At 43.9% G+C, this 23393-nt stretch overlaps 1 protein-coding gene across 2 annotated transcripts in view; it reads left to right on the top strand.

Moving 5' to 3' along the window:
• The window catches only part of hmcn1 (hemicentin 1), a 99151-nt gene that overhangs the window by 50227 nt on the left and 25531 nt on the right, over window positions 1-23393 (top strand). For both annotated transcript variants that reach the window (XM_053686941.1, XM_053686946.1), the window contains exons 24-62: window positions 763-1035; window positions 1639-1734; window positions 1820-2014; window positions 2267-2394; window positions 3900-4047; window positions 4342-4468; window positions 4592-4746; window positions 5388-5666; window positions 5803-6084; window positions 6820-6928; window positions 7207-7376; window positions 8221-8375; window positions 8563-8686; window positions 8768-8869; window positions 9014-9190; window positions 9348-9499; window positions 10092-10215; window positions 10566-10741; window positions 10901-10997; window positions 11359-11481; window positions 11576-11731; window positions 12269-12550; window positions 12633-12800; window positions 15742-15855; window positions 16015-16101; window positions 16356-16547; window positions 17018-17191; window positions 17323-17436; window positions 17528-17673; window positions 17812-17965; window positions 19072-19260; window positions 19574-19687; window positions 19781-19968; window positions 21212-21308; window positions 21528-21689; window positions 21773-21886; window positions 22214-22416; window positions 22499-22580; window positions 23211-23342. In XM_053686941.1, coding sequence (XP_053542916.1) covers window positions 763-1035; window positions 1639-1734; window positions 1820-2014; window positions 2267-2394; window positions 3900-4047; window positions 4342-4468; window positions 4592-4746; window positions 5388-5666; window positions 5803-6084; window positions 6820-6928; window positions 7207-7376; window positions 8221-8375; window positions 8563-8686; window positions 8768-8869; window positions 9014-9190; window positions 9348-9499; window positions 10092-10215; window positions 10566-10741; window positions 10901-10997; window positions 11359-11481; window positions 11576-11731; window positions 12269-12550; window positions 12633-12800; window positions 15742-15855; window positions 16015-16101; window positions 16356-16547; window positions 17018-17191; window positions 17323-17436; window positions 17528-17673; window positions 17812-17965; window positions 19072-19260; window positions 19574-19687; window positions 19781-19968; window positions 21212-21308; window positions 21528-21689; window positions 21773-21886; window positions 22214-22416; window positions 22499-22580; window positions 23211-23342 — 6060 coding nt within the window. The remainder of the gene's footprint in view (window positions 1-762; window positions 1036-1638; window positions 1735-1819; window positions 2015-2266; window positions 2395-3899; window positions 4048-4341; window positions 4469-4591; window positions 4747-5387; window positions 5667-5802; window positions 6085-6819; window positions 6929-7206; window positions 7377-8220; window positions 8376-8562; window positions 8687-8767; window positions 8870-9013; window positions 9191-9347; window positions 9500-10091; window positions 10216-10565; window positions 10742-10900; window positions 10998-11358; window positions 11482-11575; window positions 11732-12268; window positions 12551-12632; window positions 12801-15741; window positions 15856-16014; window positions 16102-16355; window positions 16548-17017; window positions 17192-17322; window positions 17437-17527; window positions 17674-17811; window positions 17966-19071; window positions 19261-19573; window positions 19688-19780; window positions 19969-21211; window positions 21309-21527; window positions 21690-21772; window positions 21887-22213; window positions 22417-22498; window positions 22581-23210; window positions 23343-23393) is intronic.

Below are 23393 nucleotides of genomic sequence, written 5' to 3' on the forward strand. Positions count from 1 at the left end.
CGTAAAACTGCCAGTCAGAATCAAATCCCGCTGAGCTGGAAGTTGTATGTAGTTTATTACACTGCCATAGCTGTAATTCCGAACGGAGACCTGCTGTTGTCCGTCTTAAGGGATCTGTCTCTGATTTTAGCCACTCACTCATTTCCATGGACAGATATTGCTTTAAATTCTTCTAATGTTTATACCAGTCGTAGATGTTGGGTTTTTTTTTTTTTTTTCCTCCCCCGTTTGATACGAATGGAATTTTAAAACTTTATTTCCCCCCTGTGTAGCCCGCAGATGGGAAGTGCAGCGTCCACACGTGTGAGCATGTACGCTTATGGAGACACGTTTATGATGACTGAGGGTGTTTCACCTCTCTACAATTAAGAGTTTTTGGAACGGTTTCGATTACAGCGATCCGGAAAAAGACGAGCAAGGAGGTCAGACGTCGAAATCGCGGAAGGCGAAGCCGTGAAGCACGGTATGACTTGTACCCTGTGATCGGTTGGCACTCCGTCAAGGGTGTCCCCCGCCTCGTGCCCCGAGTTCCCTGAGATAGGCTCCAGGCTCTCTACAACCCTGTGTAGGATAAGCGTTATGGAAAATGGATGGAGAGATCTGTTGTACAGTAAAGGAAGATGAGCTCTAGCCTTCAATACTCGCAGCTCAGAATCGACGCGTGAGCTTAAACAATTACTTCAACCCATAACCTCAGCTCATCTTCATAAGCAGAGTTTATTGTTTTAAATTCAACTGATCGAGTCCGTCTTCGTGTCCCAGTGCCTCCACATATCCGGCCGGGTCCACGCGTGATGAAGGTCCAGGTGGGACATTCCATAGACCTGACCTGCGTGGCGCAGGGAGTCCCTGAGCCCGCCGTGAGCTGGAAGAAGGACAGCATGGCCCTGGTGGCAGACGGGGCTCACTACAGTCTCTCCCCAGATGGAACTTTGAGCGTCCGACAGGTGGCACTAACCGATGAGGGAGTTTACACTTGTGCGGCCAGCAACGTCGTAGGACAGGACGAGGCCAGTATTCAGCTGCAGGTACAAGGTGAGCCATCGTCCGTGCCTGATCGTGGCTGAACATCAGGAAGTTGTTCTGGTTAAGCGCTATAACTCACTCAAGACATCTAGACATCTTTGGTTGCTGTTCTGTGCTGCTAGCAGTGTACTCCTCATGCTAAGATTTATGTCGGAGATGTTTTTATCAGGTTACTTGTAGAATGGATTTGAATTATTATTATTACTATTATTATTAGGCATATACGTACAGTATTTACTCATCCTGATCTGTAATAATATCTACTATTTTTTAAATGCATACCATTTTTTTTTTTTTTTTTTTTTTTCATTGGTTATTGAATTACTAAGTAGAGACAACTTCTGAGATTTTTATGCGGCCACTTTGGTGTCCCTTGTTTAATAAACGCTGCTTTATAGCACTGCTTTACAAGAGAATGTCTGTCTGGTGCATGGTATTGTTTAGACATACAGTACAGTCGATGCAGACTTTTTATGGAAACCAAGACCTTTTATAGGCATTTCAAAAACACTTCCTGGTCACACATTGTGTGTCACAAGCGCATATTGACGCTAAATGAGCGAAAAGCCGAGCTAAAGCTCTTGTGCACATCCCTGTCGTTTGCTCCTGTAGTTCCCCCCGTGGTGGAGGTCTCTGAACCCCCTTTCAACAGTCCACTGCAAGAGAGGGTGGCGAATCAGCGCATCGCCTTTCCCTGCCCGGCCAAAGGTACCCTAGCGTCCTCCGCGCTTCAGCCGAACGCAGAGCTGGGTGTTTTCAGTGCTGCCTTATAACACATTCTCTGATCATGCAGGTTTGCCTCAGCCGGTAATTAAGTGGTTTAGGAACGGTCAGGAGCTGACGGGGAACGAACCCGGCGTGTCCATCTTGGAGGACGGCACCTTGCTCATCCTGGCCTCGGTGTCACCGCTGGACAACGGAGAATACACCTGCACGGCCGCCAACGACGCCGGCAGCACCGAGAAGAAGTACCAACTGAAAGTCAACGGTAAATCAATCAAAATCAGTAATAACTATTAGATTTGATACAGTACGTAAGAATAAATAGTTCGTAATAATCATTTAAGCGAATCATTACAGCAGGCTTAAGCTAAAATCAAGGATATTACAGTATTGAAAACATTCCACTGTGCTGCGGGATAGCACTGGGAATGGCCAAGTTAATTATACCAAGTCTAATATTTCAGATTTTCAGTCTAAAAGGATCTCCAGTTTCCAGTTTTTCTCTCGTCTTTTCCAGTGCCCCCTGACGTGCGAGATGGCCTGCCATTAAACGTCTCCGTGGTGATGAACCAGCCCACCAGTCTGGTGTGCGACGTCACCGGCACCCCTCCACCAGTCATCACATGGTTTAAAGACGGCGTCCCGGTGTGTAACCTTCCGCCATTCACTCATTCATTTGCTCATATAAGGAATAAGAAACTTCACGCTGTAATATACTAGAAGTAGCACTACTTGTATTGTGTGCCTGATATATCGCTTTGCTCATATTTCCTCATTCGTAAGTCGCTTTGGATAACAGTGTCTGCTAAATGAATAAATATAAACGTAATGTAGTTAAAATAATAGGCGACTGGGTGGGTTGATTAATTTTCCAAAACCAGCACGAAGCGGAGTGTTAAAGTGTCAGAACCCAAGAGAAACAGTGCTGTGGTATTAAAACGGAATAGTCTATGGAGCGACGGGAACGAAGCACCGAGGCGGCTTTTTTGAGTCAGGCATTTAACCGTAGCTCATCGGGGTTTCCAGTGCACGCTCTAAATTTAATCACGTCCCCAACATTTACCGCAAAAATCTCCTGAGGTCATCCTGTAGGAATCGAATGCAAGAAGACGTCACAAGAGGTAAAAATTCTTTTCATTCCCAGAAAAGCTCTTCTTGAATAAGCTCACGCCCATCAAAGTGTATAAACAGTGTTGAACGCTTTGGGTTTCTTTATTCTTAGGAAAAAGTGTGCACCACTAATACACGATAGCTTGACGAAAAGGATTTAGTCAGTGCCGACTGAAACCATACAGCGCAACCAGTAACGTATTGTACGCTTGTAAATGATATGAATCATTTTATATTACCACTACTGTAGTAGTTCTTAAAAGAAATATTTAAAAGTAAGACCAAAGAGAAATTTGTCAATGCTAGCGCTCACTTATTAGCAAACAACACACAAATTCCACGGGATCTTCAAGCACCATGTTGAACCGAGAATTACTGAATTGTCAGCCGGTCATTCCAAAGTACTTGATTTTTCAGCGGCATTTTTGAAAAACTCTGATGCTTTCTTACGGAAAATGACTTTGAATCGGCGAAATCGCATCCACACGAAATAGTTCTGCACGGTCTTTCGCAGTGACGTTCGTCGGGTAATAGCCGTACTCGTGTTCGACGCACGTGAATCGAAGAAGGCTTTGACTGGATGCGCGTCGTGATGATGTCACGTGACGCGACTCGGCCCGGATCCGCGGAAAATGACCTGCGGTCATCCCGGACGGATCGATTTGAAGTATCTGAACGAAGGCAGTAAACAAACTTTTGGTTTATTTTTTAAAAAAATGAGTCAGAAAATGAAAGCTCGGAAAATGAGTACACCGCTTCCTGTCTTGGTGTGCAAGTTGCCAGAGAGCAGGACGTGTTTGTTTAGAATTCGACTCGAGTGCGAATTTTCCGTCCATCGGTTACGCAGCAGATGTGCGATGTTCGCCGAGGAAATGGCCGCCCTGAAACACATTAACCACGTTCAGATTGAAAGATTTGCGATGCGTTTTTGGTGATTCTGGTGCTAATTTGAATAATGAAGTAATGTTAATAACAGCATATGAATTATAATCTTGATTATACACGTTGTTCAGGGTGGATTTGTGCTACGGTTTGTTCAGGTGGTTGCCAGCAGTAACGTGCAGATCCTGCAGAGAGGGAAGATGCTGAGATTGCTCAAGGCTGCTACAGCGGACGCAGGCCGATACAACTGCAAAGCCATCAATGTCGCAGGAAGTACCGAGAAAGACTTTCATCTAGATGTCCTGGGTGAGTCTGTATACCGTAGTATAACAGGAAATGGTCAAGATCTATACGTCAGTGTAGAAACTCAATAATTAGGTTTTTGTAGCAATGCAGTAATTAGGCACCTGTTGATGGAATGTTTCAATCTCAACGATTGCGTAACTTTTTAATCACCATTTGTGATATTATTACAGTTCACTAGCTACATTTATGCACTTTTAGATAAATGGAATTCAGCTCACATTGAATATCACGATATATGATTTCATTGTACATGCCGGATAATAAGCTTTACTTGTAACCGGTTTTCTTTGCCAGTTCCTCCTAGTATTACTGGAAGCGGTGGGTCACGTGACCTCTATGCTGTTCTCAATCAGGAGATCAGCTTGGAGTGCAAGGTCAAAGGTGTGCCCTTTCCCACAATCCAGTGGTACAAAGACAGGAAGTGAGTTGCCCAATCAAAGTTCTTATCCAGTTCTTATTGTTGCGTGCCGTCCAAACACCCAAATCTGAACCCAGGTTTTTGTATGTTTGTGTTTTCTCTGACCTTCCCGTTCTTTGTTTTTAGGCTGTTGTTTCTGGGAGACCCCAACGTCGAAGTGTTGGATCGTGGCCAGGTGTTAAAAATAAAGAGCGCCCGATTAGGGGATCAGGCGCGCTACCAGTGCAGCGTCACCAACTCTGCAGGAAAGCAGTCCAGAGACTTCAACCTCAGTGTCTACGGTATGCGTTTATCTCTCTCTCTCTCTCTCTCTCTCTCTCTCTCTCTCTCTCTCTCTCTCTCTCTCCCCCAATAACAACTCGGAACATTTTTGTGACTACTTTTATTCAATTAGTAACGTATTCAAATCTTAAACGCAAGGCTCGGACACTCTGATAGAACACAAAAACCTACAGACCGCCATGATGGTGTAAAACTGTCAGTATATTTTATCGACAATAGCAAAAGAATACATCAAGTATATTTTTGATTATTTAAGTATTGCAGTTTAGGCTAAAATTACTTGGACAACGACGGCCGTCCTATTCACTCCCAGCTGTATTTAAGCTGTATTTAAGCCAGAAATGCTAACGTGGACAACAGCCAATGGAAATTAGTTAAGCTTCAGTATACTCGGTTTCAGTCAAAAACTCTTAGCCATTGACTTTCTTTGACCAAAGATTAAATGAGAGATTTTCTTATATAATAGCTAAAAGAATGCTTGCTTGCAGATAAGTATTGCTAATTATTGTTATTTATTCATAATGCTCAAAAGTGTACACTTGGCAACTCATTTTATTATTATTATTATTATTATTATTATTATAATTTGATAAAGCCAAATTCTGGTGTGAGTAATTCTGAGCTTCATGTTTCCTCTTAGTGCCACCCAGTGTAAAGGGAGGGAACGTGACCTCCGAGGTGACTGCTCTTCTGCATAACCCGGTTACCCTGGAGTGCGAGGTGCGTGGCGTGCCCCTCCCAGCCATCACCTGGTATAAGAACGGCGAGGCGATCCTGTCCAGCAGGCAGGCGCAGTACGTAGACCGCGGCCACTTCCTGAAGATCTCCCGAGTGCAGGTGTCCGACGGCGGCCAGTACACCTGCAGAGTGACCAGCGTGGCTGGAACGGCCGACAAGGCTTACGAGCTGGATGTCTACGGTGAGCTTGGTCATTATTTCTCGTTTCAGACTTTTGCGTTACTAGCATATTCTCCATCATATCAACTTGCCTTCACCAACACAGGAAAAAATAATAAAATCTCGGTGTAACCCAGTGAGATATTTTCCCCCTCCAGTTCCTCCTTCCATTGCTGGAGGTGTAGATGGACCTGTGGAGAAGAAAGTGGTGGTCAGTAAAACTCTGGTGCTGGAGTGTGAGGCAGCCGGCCATCCTGCACCCTCGCTCACCTGGTTGAAGGACGGATCTCCCGTGAACGTCGGAGAAAACCTGCGGCTTCTGGAGCAGGGCCGCAAGATGGAGATCGTCGACGCCGTGCCCTCTGATTCTGGTCTATATGTCTGTGTAGCAACAAGCATCGCAGGGGAGACGGAGATCAAGTACGACGTCGGCGTTTTAGGTACACATGCGTTCGTTCACGTACGTTTAAACGTACCATTTAGAATAAAAACAAACATCAGAGTACGTTGCTACAAGCTATCGCTCAGAAAGACAGCCAATAAACATATGAATCTGGAATGACTGACAGGTGTTTTGAACTGACACCCACGAAAGCCCCGCCTCCTTCCTCCCATTTCCCATCTAACGCAAGCAATCTCCCGTCTCTTTGATTTCTGCTCGAAATAAAAAAACGTTTAGAGTTCATTCATGCGAAAGGAAAATCTATCCATATATGGACGGGACTCGCGCGTTATTCTTTGCCGGGGTTGGCAGGTCTCTTTCCATCTGAGGAGTTGCATCCCTTTTATTGTTTTTCCAGGCGTCAGCTCTGAAAGTCCAAAGCCAGTCTTTCTTGGATGGACCTCGTCACTATAGAAAACGGACATGACTCGTATGCCCCTAATTAACGCCAGCTCTTACGGGCCTGTCTTATTTCTTTACCATCTTTCCATCCGTCCCTCGCGTCACGTTATTCTATTCACTGTGAAGTTCTGTAAACCTGCTGCACCATTTTAAAAACGTCTTCTGAACATCATCCGAGCAGCTGAGGTCACCGCCACAATCCTAACGCACCTGCTCTCCAGACCTCTGCTGAGGTTGTCAACTGGGTTTTATTTGGTTTGTGATCGTCATGGTTTCAGAGTGAAGAAGAAAAAAACAATATGGTGTGAGCTCATTGTTTCCTGTGTTTCAGTGCCACCCGCCGTGGATGGGGCAGACAAGATTACAGATATTACCGTCATCGTTAATAACGTTCTTGAACTTGAGTGCCATGCCACAGGCACTCCTCCACCAACCATCACGTAAGCACACACACACATATACAAATACATATCTATTTAAAACGTTATTTAGCTTTAAAGGACGACAAAAAATGCAGTAAATGAGGCGGGAATTCTATTAGGATCCATCTAGTCGATGCAAGCCTTAACCACACACCCAATGTAACACACACGACCTAATGTTCTGTCTTTGTCTGAGATGCCCATGTGCAATATAACGCAGCCACCCACTTCGTTACGTTTCTTATCCATAAACTAACGACGCTCTTTCTTAACGTCGTGTACTGTTCTCCTTGTAGGTGGCTAAAGGACAGCAAGCCAGTGAGGCAGGGAGAAGGAGTGAGGATTTTGGCGAACGGTCATCGTCTGGTCATCTCGCGTGCCCAGGTCTCAGACTCGGCCCTGTTCCAGTGCGTGGCCACAAACGAAGCAGGAGAACAGGAAAGAGATTTTAAAGTAGCAGTGCACGGTAAGAAACGAGGACGTTCGACTGAAATGTCCCTCATGATCTTAAAAACCGTTCGGTCTGAAGGTGCGCGATTAAATGTTTGAAATCGGTGTCGTAGACAAAAATATGATCGCGCCGACATATTCATTTCTTTCATTACGAAACGAACATTTCAGTTACAATGACGCATTTTAAACGGACGACTCCGAGCGAAATATTCCGTAAAGCATCGGTAAGTGTCCGGCGTCGGTGTGAACTCCTTTAATACTGTTCAAAAAGCATGTGAGGAAATGCCAAGAAGACGTTCCTGGAAATTCTAGGTAAAAAAAGGCTGACTACTTTGTAGATCCTAAAATATTTATTTATTTATTTAGTTATTTAAAAATCAAAACATCGTTCCATTTGTGTTACTCCAGAGTTTCGATGACTTTTTATTATTATTCTAAAATGTGGTTTAAAAAAATCTATAATTAGTGTGTCTAAACACACTAGTGTGTCACATCCATTTTCATTAAAGACAGTTTTCACTAACGAATATTGTATACAAAAAATCCAATTACTGGTGCACATCCGAGTCAAGACCTCGTGTCATTCAACCAGTAACTGCAATCCAGTTTCTTTTTTATTGAACATTTCTGCTGAACATTTCTGCTGCACATCACCTTTTTTCTTCTCTCCTCCCCTCCCTTTCCCAAATATTCCCTTGAGAAGAAAAAAAACAAAAACAAATTGAGCAACACACCGCAGTAAACATTCACAGGTTTTTTTTCTTTTCTTTTTATACTAACGAAGGAAAACAAAATTAAAAGTAAACCTGCAATCCAATCAACTTCTGTTTTTTTCTTTCTTGTTATTTCTCGTCCAGTTCCTCCATCGGTCCGTTCTACCGGTCCCGCGGAACGCTCGGTGGTGCTCTACAATCCGGTGAGCCTCCAGTGTGTGGTCAGTGGCATTCCAGCTCCCAGCATTACCTGGCTCAAAGATGGCCGTCCCGTTGACGCCACTCAGGTCTTACTTAAGGTGAATAAGATGCTTCTGTCGAATTCCTTGAAAACTCATCACACGGTTCAACTCGGTAGAAACTGGAGTGCGCGTATAGGGTTTTACAGTCATTTGTATCATTTGTACTTGTGTACGTTATCAGTCCTTTCTCTCGCGCTCTCACACACACACACACTCTCTCTATCTCTCTCTCACTCTAATAAAGCTGGAATCTGGAGGTAGAGTTCTACACATTAAGGAAACCAGAGTGGAGCACGCAGGCAAATACACCTGTGTGGCAACCAACGCTGCAGGAGAGGCGCAGCAGAACGTTCGCCTCAGCGTGCACGGTACGAGACACGTTCTAAGACATCCGCGAGCCTCGTGTAAGTGTTACACATTTGTTAGCTGATCATTTCACTGTTACACAGAGCCTCCTGTCATCCAGTTTGCTGGAGGAAGTGTCAATCAAACTGTCCTGGCTGGATACCAAATCCAGCTGCAGTGTAAAGCCACAGGAAGTCCTGTACCAGGTCATTTTTCAGTATTATTATATTATTATTATTATTATTATTATTATTATTATTATTGCATTAGTGTTTTTTGGGTCAAACGGCCTTTGGAGGTTTTAAAAAAAAAAAACCTCATGGTGATCTTGGTGTTCCTGCTAACTGCAGCTATGACGTGGTATAAGGACAGTCGGCCTCTGACCAGCGCAGCGGGCGTGAGCATCCTGAACCGAGGCCAGGTGCTGGAGATCGACCGCGTTCAGGTGTCAGACGCTGGACTCTACAAGTGCGTGGCGGTCAATGTGGCCGGCACAGCGGAGCTCGCGCTCAGCCTACAGGTTTACGGTGAGTACGATACGGACGTTTCACGGGATTACTCTTTAAGTGTTTTCTGTAATCTCAGGGTTTGAGTGGCGTGGCACAAAAGAGGCAGAGCCGAAATCTCCGCCAACATATATATACACACACATATTCTTCTCATGATTCTCTCCTGCTCTTTCAGTGCCACCCTCCATCTCCAGTAAAGGCGGGATGGTGACGGTGGTGGTGAACGATCCTATCAGGCTGGAGTGTGAAGCCTCAGGTCTGCCTGCTCCCGGTCTCACGTGGCTCAAAGACGGCAGCCCTGTCTCCAGCTCCTCCAACGGCATCCAGGTGAACACCTCTACCGAAACGACTACCCCGGGATACCGGGCGTGCGCCTAGCGGCCCTGACCACTACTGAGCCCAGATTCGAAGTGGTGTCACACGTAACATGATTCATACAGTAGAACACGAGCCAGCGAATGTAATATAAATACAGAGTTTTCAGCTTTCCATAATGGCTTTAAATGAGTTTAACCCTAACGGGACTAAAACGGGCTTTCGCTGCTGGCCGTCGAATCGGAGCTGGTTAAAGAGCTGGACTTTTATGATTTGGTGGACAAGTCTAAAAAGGTAACGCATAGCGTATCATATCATATCGCATATCAGTGAGGCTACTCAATCACTCAGAATGGATGCATCAAATACTAATTTGCTTTTTTTCGGGACTGTTAAAGCTCCATACGGAGTTTCCACGTCCAGGAGAAGAAGATTTTACTAAACCATCTCTACTCTAAACTCTAACACACACACTAATCTAGTCAATCTTAGCAACAGCCTTATAATTGGTTACGGTGTATTAAAACATCAACATCTACTGCTCTGTCATTGATTTGTTTGCGCGGTAGATTGTTTGACTGTGTGTGTGTGTGTGGGTTTGTAGGTGTTGGCCGGAGGCAGGGTGATGTCTTTCAGGAGTGCTCAGGTGAGCGACGCAGGCCGCTACACCTGCGTGGCGGTGAACGCAGGTGGAGAGCAGCAGAGAGAGTATGATCTGCATGTCTACGGTGAGCTCCTTCTTCTTCTTCTTCTTCTTCTTCTTCTTCTTCTTCTTCTTCTTCAAAAACTACCTGCTATTTCTAATCAGTTTGTTAGAAAGTCTATATATCATGACGCATATCGCGTAATTTAGAAATTTCCTGAAGTATCTTGATGCAGTCATTATTATTATTATATCGCCCACCCTTACATTAATTTTGATGAGAGAGTGGGTTTCATGCATATTTTCCCCCTCTGACTTGATGGGCTGAACTTTCTGATATCAAAGGCAACGAGAGATAGAAGATCTAGTAGATGGATAATTGAGTGGCACCGTATTCACGACGGATGACGTTTTACGTGGCTGTGTTTGCTGTAGTACCACCCAACATCGCGGGCGAAGAAGTGAACAGCACGGTCCTGATCGGCCGTTCAGTAGAGCTGCGTTGCCAGAGCGACGCCGTCCCCCCTCCCACTCTGAGCTGGCGTAAAGACGGACGGCCGCTCTACAGGAAGCCGGGACTGAGCGTGTCCGAGGACGGCAGCGTACTACAGGTAGGAAACGAGCTACCAGTCCTGAACTAGATAAAACATCCTAAAGTCTTAACGTCTGAGCTACACTTAAAATTGAATACATATATATTACAGTAGTACATGTTATTTTTTGAAACATATTTTTTTTACTAGTATTTACCCAACATTTTGCGCATGCAGATTGCGAGTGCTCAGATACAGGACACGGGCAGGTACACGTGCGAGGCTACAAACGTGGCGGGAAAAACGGAGAAGAACTACAATCTTAACGTGTGGGGTAAGTCTCTCTCGGAGTGTTCCAGAGTTTCAGAAGGCACCACGCTTCCTTCTGTTAAAGACAATTCGATGGGGAGCGGCCAGGTGTGGTGCAAAGTGGGTAACAATGTCGTCTATTATGGGTGCAGAAGGATTTGATTAAAGTTGGCTCAGCATAGAGAACAGGTATTGAGTCATCATTAAGGAAATGTTGCTTAATGTTTGCCGAAAGAGCGTTAAAGCAAGAAATAAGAAATATTTCTAACGTTGTACACAGCCCCTACTGCAGATCTCCCGATGCCATGCTGGACCGAACCACGGTACATTTAGATTGAAGATTGGGACTGTAGTATTTACGTCGTCTCTCTGTTTCACTCGCTCAGTTCCACCAAGTATCCGTGGATCTGACGAAGTCTCTCCTCTGACGGTGACGGTGGGCGGCCTCGTTACTTTGCTCTGCGAGTCCAGCGGGATCCCTCCTCCCAGCCTCACGTGGAAGAAAAATGGTAAGATCATCATCATCCTTTTTATTGTCGTCGTCATCATTGAAGTATTGATTTTTTTCTATAAGAGATTTTTTTTTAATACATGTGCACGTAGGCTCGGAGCTGAAGGCAGACTCGCGTGTGCGCGTGTTGTCCGGAGGACGTCAGCTGCAGATCACCAGTGCAGAGAGGAGCGATGCTGCGTCCTACACCTGCCAGGCGTCCAGCGTCACCGGCACAGCTGTCAAGGAGTACAGCCTGCAAGTCTACGGTACTCTAACCCTCACTTCACTAACCCTCACTGCACAGTACTGCACAAACTAGTCTGGATTTATTTATTTATTGGTTTGTTTGTTTTTGCCCTTCATATTCATAGTCACGCACACACATGCAGCCGCTGCTGTAAAGGAGCCAAGGGGTGTCAAAACATACGGACCAGATGAAATTGGAATCCAAATTTTTAATTAAAATCATCTTGTAGTCCCTGTTCTTTCACTCAGGGGCAAAACAGGGCAGTAAACTCCCAGCTGCTCACAAAATGTGTTACTGATGTCATTCTTTTAGTGTGATTTAAAAAAAACAAAAAAACAATAACGCTGTAACCTGCTGTATGTGTGTCTAAAAGGATTCATTTAGGGGTTTCACAACATAACAAGGCTTTAATATTCTATATTACGTGCTGTTTAAATATAATTCCACTCCTGCAAACGTTTGCTCGAACGCATATGTTTATATATAAGTGACTGAAAGGACCGGGCGGTATCTTAGTGTCCGTGTATCCTCCTCCTTTCTTTTCCCGCCCCTTTAGTTCGTCCCTCCATTAGCTCACCGGGCAACGGAAAAGGCGAAGTGACCGTGGTACGCGGGGGGGACATCACCCTGCAGTGCGAGGCCGACGGCGTGCCCAGGCCTGCCATCACCTGGCTGAAAGACGGCCGACCTCTGGGAACCGGCTCCGGCGTTCAGATCCTCAGCGACGGCCGACTCGTCCGCATCCGAGACGCTCGGGTGGAGCACACCGGCCGATACACCTGCGTCGCCGTCAACGTGGCCGGACAGGATGAGAGCAAACATGACGTCACCGTTCATGGTGAGAAACAAACTGACTCTCTTTAGTGTTAAATGATATTGTTGTTTTTTTCACGGATCCCACCCCCTGTGTGTGTGTGTAGTTCCGGCAAGCATTAGCGGGAACACACGGCGGACCGAGAACATGACCGTGGTGGTGAGAAATCCAGCGGCACTCATGTGCGAGGCCTCCGGTATCCCCCTACCCGTCATAACCTGGTTGAAAGACGGCCGTCCAATCAGCACGTCCGGCTCTGTCCGGGTCATCTCAGGTATCAGCAGCTGCTTCATCTAACCTTATCTTTTGTTCATTTTTTTAATTTTTTTTTTCCAGTCTGAAATTTGTGTCATCCACGAGCTAGCTTGTTTTCAGCGGAAGGCCAGGCACTATAAATCATACATCACCACTTGGAACGAGAGTGTCGTAACGAGAAGCCAAATCCGACAGTATGAAATGGAGAACTGAAAAGATAAACAGTGGCGCAGAAGTTATTATGTTTGGAACAGGTCAGAAATCTGCAGTCTGGATCAGCACAGAGCCTTGACATCCTAAACCACACAGAAGAGATGCAGGCTTCAAAGCTCCGCACTAAGCAGCCCAGTCCCAGGGGTGGTCAGTAAACTTCATCCAGTCCCGTCCGAAACTATTGGAACGGCAAGGCCGATTCATTCGTTTGTGTTCTACATCCAAGACATTTGGGTTTGCGATCATGAACAGGGATATGATCTGAGAGTTTAGGATTTCAGCTTTTATTTCCTGGTTAAACAACATAAAGCAGAACCTTTTGTAACACACCACCAAAACTTTTGGTGAGCAAAAGTATAGGAACAGATAAGTCTTGAAGCTAATTAACGTAAATAACACTTAATATTTGGTCGCATATCCATTAATTACAGTAACTGCATCAAGCCTGCGACTCACTGACATCACCAAACTGTTGCATTTTTCTTCTGTTAAGGGATTTTCGCTTCAGTCTCCTCTTCAGGAGGTGGAATGCTGCTCAATTGGGTTAAGGTCTAGTGATTGACTTGGCCAGTCTAAAACCTTCCACTTTCCCCGCCGATGAAGTCCTTTGTTGAGTCGGCAGTGTGATCATTGTCTTGCTGCATGATAAAGTTCCTCCACATTAATTTGGATGCATTTCTCTGAAAATCAGCAGACAGTATGTTCCTGTAGACTTCTGAATTCATTCTGCTGCGCCCATCATGAGTTCCCTCATCAGTAATTAGCGAGAATGTTCCAGAAGCGGCCATGCAAGCCCAAGCCATGACACTACCTCCACCATGTTTCACGGATGAGCATGTATGTTTTGGATCATGAGCAGATCCTTTCTTTCTGCACACTTTGGCCTTTCCAGTACCTTAGTAGAGGTTCATCTTGGTTCCAGAACTTTTGTGGCTCATCTCTGTATTTCTTTGTGAATTTCAATCTGGATTTCAAAGCCTCTATATTTCTGCTCTCGAAGTCTTCTTCGAACGGTGGATCATGATGCCGTCACCCCTGCCCTATGGATGTTGTTGGTGATGTTGTGATGCTGACTGTGTTGTTTTTTGGGTTTTTCTTCACAGCTCTCACAATGAGTTGTGTTTTTTTTTTTTCTTTTTTCTTTTTTTGTCATGAGCTGCTGTTGTTTTCCTTGACCAACCCGTTCGTTGTCTGTTGCTCAGTACACCAGTGGTTTCTTTCTCTTTCAGGACATTCCAAATTGTTGTATTAGCTATGCCCAGTGCTTCTACAATGCCTCTGATTGATTTCCCCTCAGCTTTCTCAGCTTCAAAATGGCTTGCTTTTCTCCCATAGACAGCTCTCTGATCTTCATGATGGTTTATCCTTTTTAACAATAAATGTAGTTTTCACAGGTGAGACTGAAAGCTAAAACCAAAAAGAAGATGTTCGGCGCTATTTATTGTTTAAACAATCAATCCAACAGGATGCACCTGGGTAACAGGAAACACCTGTCGGTCACGTTCCGTTATTTTTGCTCGTATAAGAACGATGCAAAACGATACGTTGATACTGGTACAAAATGTTCTGTCGTTTAACAGATCCACATATAAATGGCAGCAAATGAAAGCTGAAAATCTAAACTCTTTCCTCATTCAGTTAAAAAAAAAAAAAATCACAAACCCAAATGTCTACAGCAAAAATAAATGAGTTGGCCTTGCCGTTCCAATAGTTTTGTAGAGGACTGTATATGTGAAGAAACTAAGGGGAGGTTTGTAAGACTCAACAAGCTTCATGCAGAGACAGTACCTTGCGTGAGCTTTGCTGAGCTTGTTTTTCTCAGGTGATTCTCCTTGAAGCTGATAATTACTCGTTTGAAAGCCAGAGTGAAACCGAGCGATTTGCATGGGCAGGTTGAGCTGCTTGTTTAAACAGCCGTCTCGTCAAAGTCTCCCAAACCCCACGAAACAATCGGGACATTGATGTGGACCGTCGAGACAGAAACGAAACGCGAGTTTGACTGTTTCAGGTAGAAGTCATTTATTCTACAGATTCTCCTGAGACCTGAGCGTTAAGATTGAGGTTGCAGTGCCATGTGAACCCAAACAAGGATGTCGTTCTTAGTCCCTGAGAATCCATTCTCAGCGTTTCTCGCACGCATCGCTTTCGTCATTCCTATCGATATCAACATTCCTTAAGTTTGAGTTAGAACGTTTACAGCCAGACACCACAGACACGGAAACGAGTAAAGTTAACGCACATAAATATCAAGATGATATGTGCTTGACATGACCAAGCATTTGAGTAACTCAAATTGATGTGCTCAGATTTGTTAGCGACAATTCGGTGTGTGTATATATATATATATATATATATATATATATATATATATATATATATATATATATATATATATTTATATATGATAGATAGATAGTATAACCCTTTTAAAGGTAAGAAGTGCTTTTTTTTTTTTTGTTTTATTTTGTTTACTACTGAAGCTGTGAGCAACCATGTTGATTCATCGTCACTTTCTGGACTCTGAAGTTTACGAGTGGGTTTTTTCCTAGTCGGAGTTTGGAAAATCCGAGTTATGAGTGTTCTTCGGACGCATAACGCATGAAATCTCAGTCACTTACTTCAGATGACTGGAAGTGTCACGTCCCTGAAAAGTCTTATCAAGCATCATCTGTATTTTATGGTGCAATTTAAACTCGTTTTAGCGGGAGTTATAGCTCGCTGGCTGTGTTTTATTTGCGGTCGTCCAGGTGGGCGGAGTCTGCGTTTGATGCATGCCGCAGCGGAGGACGCCGGGAGGTACACCTGTATCGTATCCAATACCGCTGGAGAGGACAGGAAGAACTTTGACCTGGATGTATTAGGTAACAGTACACACACTGCATGTTTTGAAGTATTTTGTTGGAAGTCGTTTATAGTTAGCAAGTTAAAAAAAACAAAAAACAAACAAATCTCCACTGGTTTGATTTCAGATTATAAAAATTTTTTTGTTGTTGTTTATTTGGCCGTTTCTTTCTCATTAGTTCCTCCAAGCATCGTGAATGATGGTGGGTTACAGGATGTGAGGGTAAAGGAGGGGCAAAACATCACTCTGACCTGTGAGGTCACCGGTATGTCATCCTCAAGCACTACACTACAAATACAGACGCTATTTATTTATTTATTTATTTATTTATTTATTTATTTATTTATTTTCACACCCGTGTTAATATTCTCCTTTCTTACAAATACTGAAGATCTGTCATTTAATAATACTATTGCCGTTTTACTGAAAGGTAGATTTTTAATAAATATACAGTATATACGATGGCCTTGAGATATGTAGTTCCTTCCATATTGACCTCTGAGCTTTGGTGCTGCTTAGGGAACCCAGTGCCTGAGATCACCTGGTTGAAGGACGGTCAGTCGGTGTTAGGTGAAGAGCGGCTGCAGGTGATGTCACATGGGCGCTTCCTCCATATAAACGACGCTCAAGTGGTCGACACGGGCAGGTACAGCTGCCTCGCTTCCAACAGTGCCGGAGACAGGAGCGCACACTTTAATCTCAACGTCCTCGGTATGTCCGTGTGTGTCTGTCTGTATAGAACAGTGTTTACACGCTATATATTTAGTAGCTCTTACGTCATGCTAGTACCAAATAAACACCAACACATTTTGGTAGTGTTTCTGATTAACCGCAAACGATAAAACATGTAAGTACAGTTTATCGCTTTACGTCGTGATTTCTTCACACCGCAAATGCCAGGCGTTGATCACGTTGTTGGATAAGCTACATGCCATAGCAAGACACACAAGTTTGAATAAATTTAGTTTGTGATCAGGTACCTTAATGACTTAAATGTTTTTTATTTAACTAGACCTGATTGAGATGTGTGTAAAAGACAAACCTAAAGGGAAGCTTGTATGTGTGTGTGTATATATAGTATGTCAAAATGTCACCATGTGAAGGGTTTTCCAGGGCTGTGACACATGTACATGCTGAAGAGTGTGTATGTGTGTGTGTGTGTGTGTGTGTGTGTCTCACAGTTACTCCCACCATCACTGGCTCTGGGCCAGAGGGATCTTCTGAGGAGGTGACTGTGACTCTGAACAGCCCCACATCTCTGGTGTGTGAAGCTCAGTCCTACCCCCCCGCCATCATCACCTGGCTCAAAGACGGCACACCTTTCGAGTCCAGCCGCAACGTCCGGGTACTCCCAGGTACCAAATCCCAGCCAAACTGTACCTGCGTTTTTGGCAGAACGGATAAAAGAGCTGGATGGAAAACCACATATTGTAGCAACACCACTTTAGTGACCGTTGATTGATTTATTTATCCCCCCCCCCTTCAGGTGGGCGCACTCTTCAGATCCTGAATGCGCAAGAAGAGGATGCTGGGAGATACACATGTGTGGCCACCAACGAGGCTGGGGAGACTCTGAAGAACTACGAGGTCAAAGTTTATAGTGAGTATGAAGGTTAAGGTTCAGGGTGCTTCTGTTAGCACTGTATGATTCTAAACAATGTATGCGTGTTTTTTTTTTTTTTTTTTTTAAGTTCCCCCTGTTATCAGTAAGGACAACATACAAGGAGAAGGTTTTGCCCCAAAAGAGATCAAAATTAAAGTCAACAACACGCTGACGCTCGAGTGTGAGGCCCAGGCAATCCCAATCCCTACTCTACACTGGTACAAGGATGGCCAGGTCAAACACACACACACACACACACACACACACACACACACACACACACACACACACACAGTTAAATTTTCACTCATGACAAAATCTCATGTTAAGGTGTATTGTTTGACAATCGAATGTCTTTCTGTTTCTCTTTAGATCCTTAAGACAGACGATGAGCGCATTACAGTCACACCTAATGGTCGAATCGTTCAGATAAAGCAGGCCCAGGTGTCCGATACGGGCCGGTACACCTGCGTCGCTACCAACATTGCAGGCGAGGATGAAAAGGACTTCGATGTAAATATACAAGGTGAACACGCGCTTCAGATGTTCAACTTCTAACACCCCCTGCTGGATTCCTTTCCCAAATGAACACCTGCGAAACTCAACCTAGTAGTATGATTCCCTCTAGTGGCTGAATTTATTTATTTATTTATTTATTTATTTATTTATTTACTTATTCAGGCTTCAGTTTTTGACTGAAATATGACTCTCTTGCTCAAGATAAATGGAGAATGCTTCGAGTTCGTTAACGTAAAATAAAACCGAGCAGCGGTATGTTCGACTTGGCTAACGTTAGAATAATATACACTCGCTGTCCACTTTATTAGGTACACCTGTACACCTGCTCGTTTATGCAGTCATTCAATCAACCAGCAGCACAGTACATAAAATCCTGCAGATACACGTCAACAGCTTCAGGTAATGTTCACAACAAGAAGGCGTTACAGCCTGCAGACCCTCTGCTCATGGGATGTTTTTTTTTTTTTGTTGGTTTGTTTGTTTTTTACACCATGCTGCGTAAACTCTAGAGATTTTCGTTGAAATGTGAAAAATCCCAGCTGATCAGCAGTTTCCGAAAGACTCAAACCCGGCCCGTCTGACACCAGCAACCTGTGCCGCAGTTAAAAGTCACAGAGATCACACGTCCCCCCCGTTCTGATGTTTGATTTTATGTATGAACATAAGCTCTTGACTTGTATGTGCATGAATAAAATTTTTCATGCATTGAGCTGCTGCCACACGATTGGCTGATTTGGATAACTGCCTTAGTTAATGAGCAGGCGTTCCTAATAAAGTGGACGGAGAGCGTATCGTTAATCATATTTATTTAGGGACTCCGCCGGAAAATTGTTCGCTTGAAAAAACGCTGGAAATGTTATTTCTTCTTCAGGGTCGGGAGGTCTGTTAATGTAAAGCCCAAACCTGACAAATAGCTCCAGAAAAATATTTGAAAAAATTTATAAATATGTATTTATTTAAAAAATAAATAGAAACTAACAAAAGCAAACAAAATATGTATACAACACAAAGCTATAATAATAGTCTATGAGACAATTTTTAAAAATCTCATTGTGTTTGATACTGAGTAATATGATTTATTTTTTATTATTATTATTTTTTTTTGTCTTGCAGTTCCTCCTAGTTTCCAGAGAAATGGCAACCCTGACTCTGGTATTGTGTCTGCTGGCGAGGTGAAGGATGTCATTCTGAATAATCCCATCTCGCTGTACTGTGAGACCAACGCTGTGCCGCCTCCCACTCTCACCTGGTACAAAGACGGACAGCTGCTCACCTCCAGCAGCAGAGTGCTCATCTTACCCGGTACGTACGCGTTACGCCGTTCATCTGCGTGAAGCTGATTTGTGCTTGTAAATCTTCAGCGTAACAGTTCGATAGCGTCAGTACGCACTAGGTTTACGCGGTATCAGAGAATTAATTTTTTTATATTTTACGCACCCTTAAAGGAAATCCGCTTTCCCCAATTATTATTATTATTTTTTTTAAACAGCAAGTCCCATCGGCTTTTACTAGTATTCATATCGTAGTCCAGTGTGTTTTTATTTTTGATTGGACCTTTTAATTTTATGAGACTTGAAGGTGGGTGCTCGTGTTTATTTTTGTGTTTCATGCATAGGCGGTAGAGTGCTGCAGATCCCCCGAGCTCAAACCGAGGACTCTGGAAGATATACATGTGTGGCCATCAACGAGGCTGGAGAAGACTCAGTCCAGTATGACATCAGAGTCTTGTGTACGTAACTCTCAAAAATTGAATGTCGCAGCATGTGGAAGCTCGCTGTTCGTTGGCTGTTAGCATCCATTAGTGACGTGTGTGTGTGTGCAGTGCCTCCATCTATCCGTGGAGCTGACCGAGACGTTCCTGATGACGTGACCGTGCTGGTGAATAAGTCCACGCTACTGGAGTGCCATGTGGATGGAAGCCCTAGTCCTAAAATCAGCTGGTTCAAAGATGGCCTGCTTTTAAACCCAGACAGATCACACACCCTACTGTCCAGCGGCAGGACACTGCAGGTGTGAGAAACAACCGGAAAACAAGAAACATCAATTATATGCCATAAGTGTAACTGTAAATACACATCAGGGGGTCTTTTTACAGTAGCGATCGAAATGATTCGACCCCCATTGCAAATCAGGTTTATTGTCAAAATGTACAGACTTTCAGCTGTTTGTACTGAACAAATCAAACAAACGCAATTGAAGTAGTTCAACACAACGAACGCTTCAAGTGGTTTCCCCAAATTCAACTGAAAATGCAACTTGTAATGATTTCTCCAGTCTCAAAATTATTCAACCCCCTGAATAGAATCCCTCACAACAGGCTAGGCTAGGGGCAGAAAATCCATTTAATACCTGAACTGGCTAGGGGTGGAAAATTAATGAAATACCTGGACGAGGCAGAAAAAGGAAGCCATCAACGGCTGCAGGCAGATTTCTGAGAAGGCAGGTTGTGAAAACCCTCGATTGACTGCAAAAGACCTGCAGCGAGACTCGGTATAACAGGCACTGAGGTTTCAGTGAGCTCAGTAAGGCGCGTACTAAACGCAGAAGCTTTCCATGCCAGGACTCCAAGACGTTCACCACTTCTGACCCAAAAGCACAAGAAAAGTCACTCAAAATCATATAAATAAGCCACAGACGTTTTGGGATTCTGTTCTGTGGAGCGATGAAACAAACCTGGAATTTTTCGGCATTTGAAGAAGGCGGTTGCAGCACGCAAGCCCAAGAATATTACTGAACTGGAGGCCGCGGCTCATGAGGAACGGGAGAAGATTCCTCAGGAACGCTGCCAGAAGCTGGTGTCTGGCTATGAATCTCGTTTGCAGCAGGTCATAACAGCATAAGGGTGCTCTACTAAATACTAAAGATGCTCGCCATGAAGGGGGTGAATAATTTTGAGACTGGAGAAGTCATTATAAGTTGCATTTTCAGTTGAATTTGGGGAAACCACTTGAAGCATTCATTGTGTTGAACTACTTCAATTGCTTTTGTTTGATTTGTTCAGTACAAATTGCTAAAAGTCTGTACATTTTGACAATACAGCTGATCTGCAATGGGGGATGAATCGTTTTGATTGTGTGTGTGTGTGTGTATGTATGTATGTATGTATGTGTATATATATATATATATATATATATATATATATATATATATATATATATATATATATATATATATATATATATATATATATATAATATAATTCAAATGAAACTACTGTATGGAAGTGTATAGCCAATAGTTGTGTGTGTTCCAGATTTCGAACGCACAGGTGACCGACACAGGGCGTTACGTGTGTGCGGCTGAAAACGTTGCTGGAAGTGCTGAGAAATACTTCAGTCTCAACGTGCACGGTGAGGTTTTCACCAGCTCCGTGTGTCTCAGAAAGCCTTTCAGTCGATGTGAAACGTGCAACGGTCATTTATATACTGAAATTAGCATCCGTTTAATTGCATGTTCGATGTTTTAGCTTGTGTCGACGTTATTCGTATAAGCGTTCCAGGTTGCTGTCGGATGGATTAAATGGATCGAATGAATATTTATGCGATGAAGCGATGCTTGTATTTCTCCAGTTCCTCCCTCTATAGTGGGTGTATATGAGGAGAATGCTACTGTGGTAGTGAACAATTTTGTCTCTCTGAGCTGCGAGGCCACTGGCTTCCCTCCTCCTACTCTGAGCTGGCTGAAAGACAGGAAACCTGTACAGGGCAACAGCAATGCTGTAATCGTGCCAGGTATGAATATCGAAATGTACACCTAATTAACAAAACATGTTTATGCATGTTGATATTTTATGTATATTTGTTTTGTCTTTTAGGCGGCCGAACGTTACAGATTCTGAAGGCTAAAATGTCTGATGGTGGGAAGTACAGTTGCGTGGCCATGAACCCAGCAGGAGAGGCACAGAAGATCATCTACCTCACAGTTTTTGGTCAGCGTGCACACATGAGCGTATACAAGAAATGGAGATAAATTTCCTATTTTGTCCGTTGGCCCAAATCTCCAGGACACGGGGCGTTTCTGCAGCACTACAGAGTCCTTTTGGCTCAGTTTAGCAGATTGCTAATGGGATGTTGCCTGCATCCCATAATACAAAACATGTTTGATCCAGGATCAGTGGATAAGCCAAATTTAGCACAAATAAATAAATAAATCAAATAATTTGCAATATGTTTTGATTTCTTTCCCAGTCATTGAAGGGCATATTCAGAATATCTACAAATATAGAAATCCTGCCTGTTTTTCTTCTACGCTGCAGTTCCACCCAGCATCAGGGACCGCAGCGGCGACTCTCCCGTAGTGGTCAATGTGCGTGTGGGGAAGTCGGTCACTCTGGAGTGCCAGTCCAACGCCATCCCACCTCCCACAATCACCTGGTACAAGAACGGACGTCTCGTCACCGAGACCACCAACCTTCACATCTCCGCTAATGGACAAACTCTGGAAATGAAAGGAACTGAGGTGTGTGGGTGTGTCTTTTAAACGTAAGGATATTACCAAAGCATGACCAAATAAGTGAGGATTCTTCTACTCTGTGTTTCAGGTGTCCGATACCGGCCTATACGTCTGCAAGGCCAGCAACATAGCAGGCCAGGTGGACAAGAACTTCCATCTTAACATCTATGGTTAGAAAAAAAAAACATTTCCCCTAATATTCCTCACTCTAATTATGGTGAATCATCGAGAACATTCATTTAGAGAAGATTCACGACTAAGTCCATTTGTTGTTCTAGAGTAGGGAGATTATTATATACATTCACCATCCACTTTATTAGGGACACCTGCGTATTCATGCAGTCATGCAGTCAGCCAATCGCGTGGCGGTGTTTTTCCAATCTTCAAATGTCCAACTGTATCTTCAGATTCTCGATAAGGAGTGGAAATCGACGCAGTCTTCTGCTGCTATAGAAGACCATCCGCCTCAAGGATGCTTTCCTGCTCACCACGTTAAAAAAACGAGTAAAAAAGAGTATTTGAGTCACCGTAGCCTTGCGGCCAGTTTGAACCGGTCTGGTCGTTCTCTCGTTAGCAAGACGTTTGGTCACTGATGATGATTTTTTTCCACATTGATGTATGATGTGAAGCTTAAACGGAAGCTCTTGGCATGCATCATGCTTTTACGCATTGCGCTGCTGCCACATGGTTGACTGACTGACTGGATAATAGCATAAATGAGCACTCGGAACTCAGTGGCTGGTGTGGTGTATATGCAAAAACAGTTTAATAAAGTCTGGACCGTGTGTGTGTGTGATCAGTGCCGCCAAGTATAGATGGCCCATCAGAGGAACACGTGGTGGAGACCATCAGTAATCCAGTAACCTTTGCCTGTGATGCCACGGGCATCCCGCATCCCAGCCTCACCTGGCTAAAGAATGGCAGAGTAATTGGTGAGAACCTCTCAAGTGCTTTAATACCTAAATCAGCTGACTTTTTTTTTT

The sequence above is a fragment of the Ictalurus punctatus genome, chromosome 2, assembly GCF_001660625.3.
Source record: "Ictalurus punctatus breed USDA103 chromosome 2, Coco_2.0, whole genome shotgun sequence".
NCBI classification, from domain to species: Eukaryota; Metazoa; Chordata; class Actinopteri; order Siluriformes; family Ictaluridae; genus Ictalurus; species Ictalurus punctatus.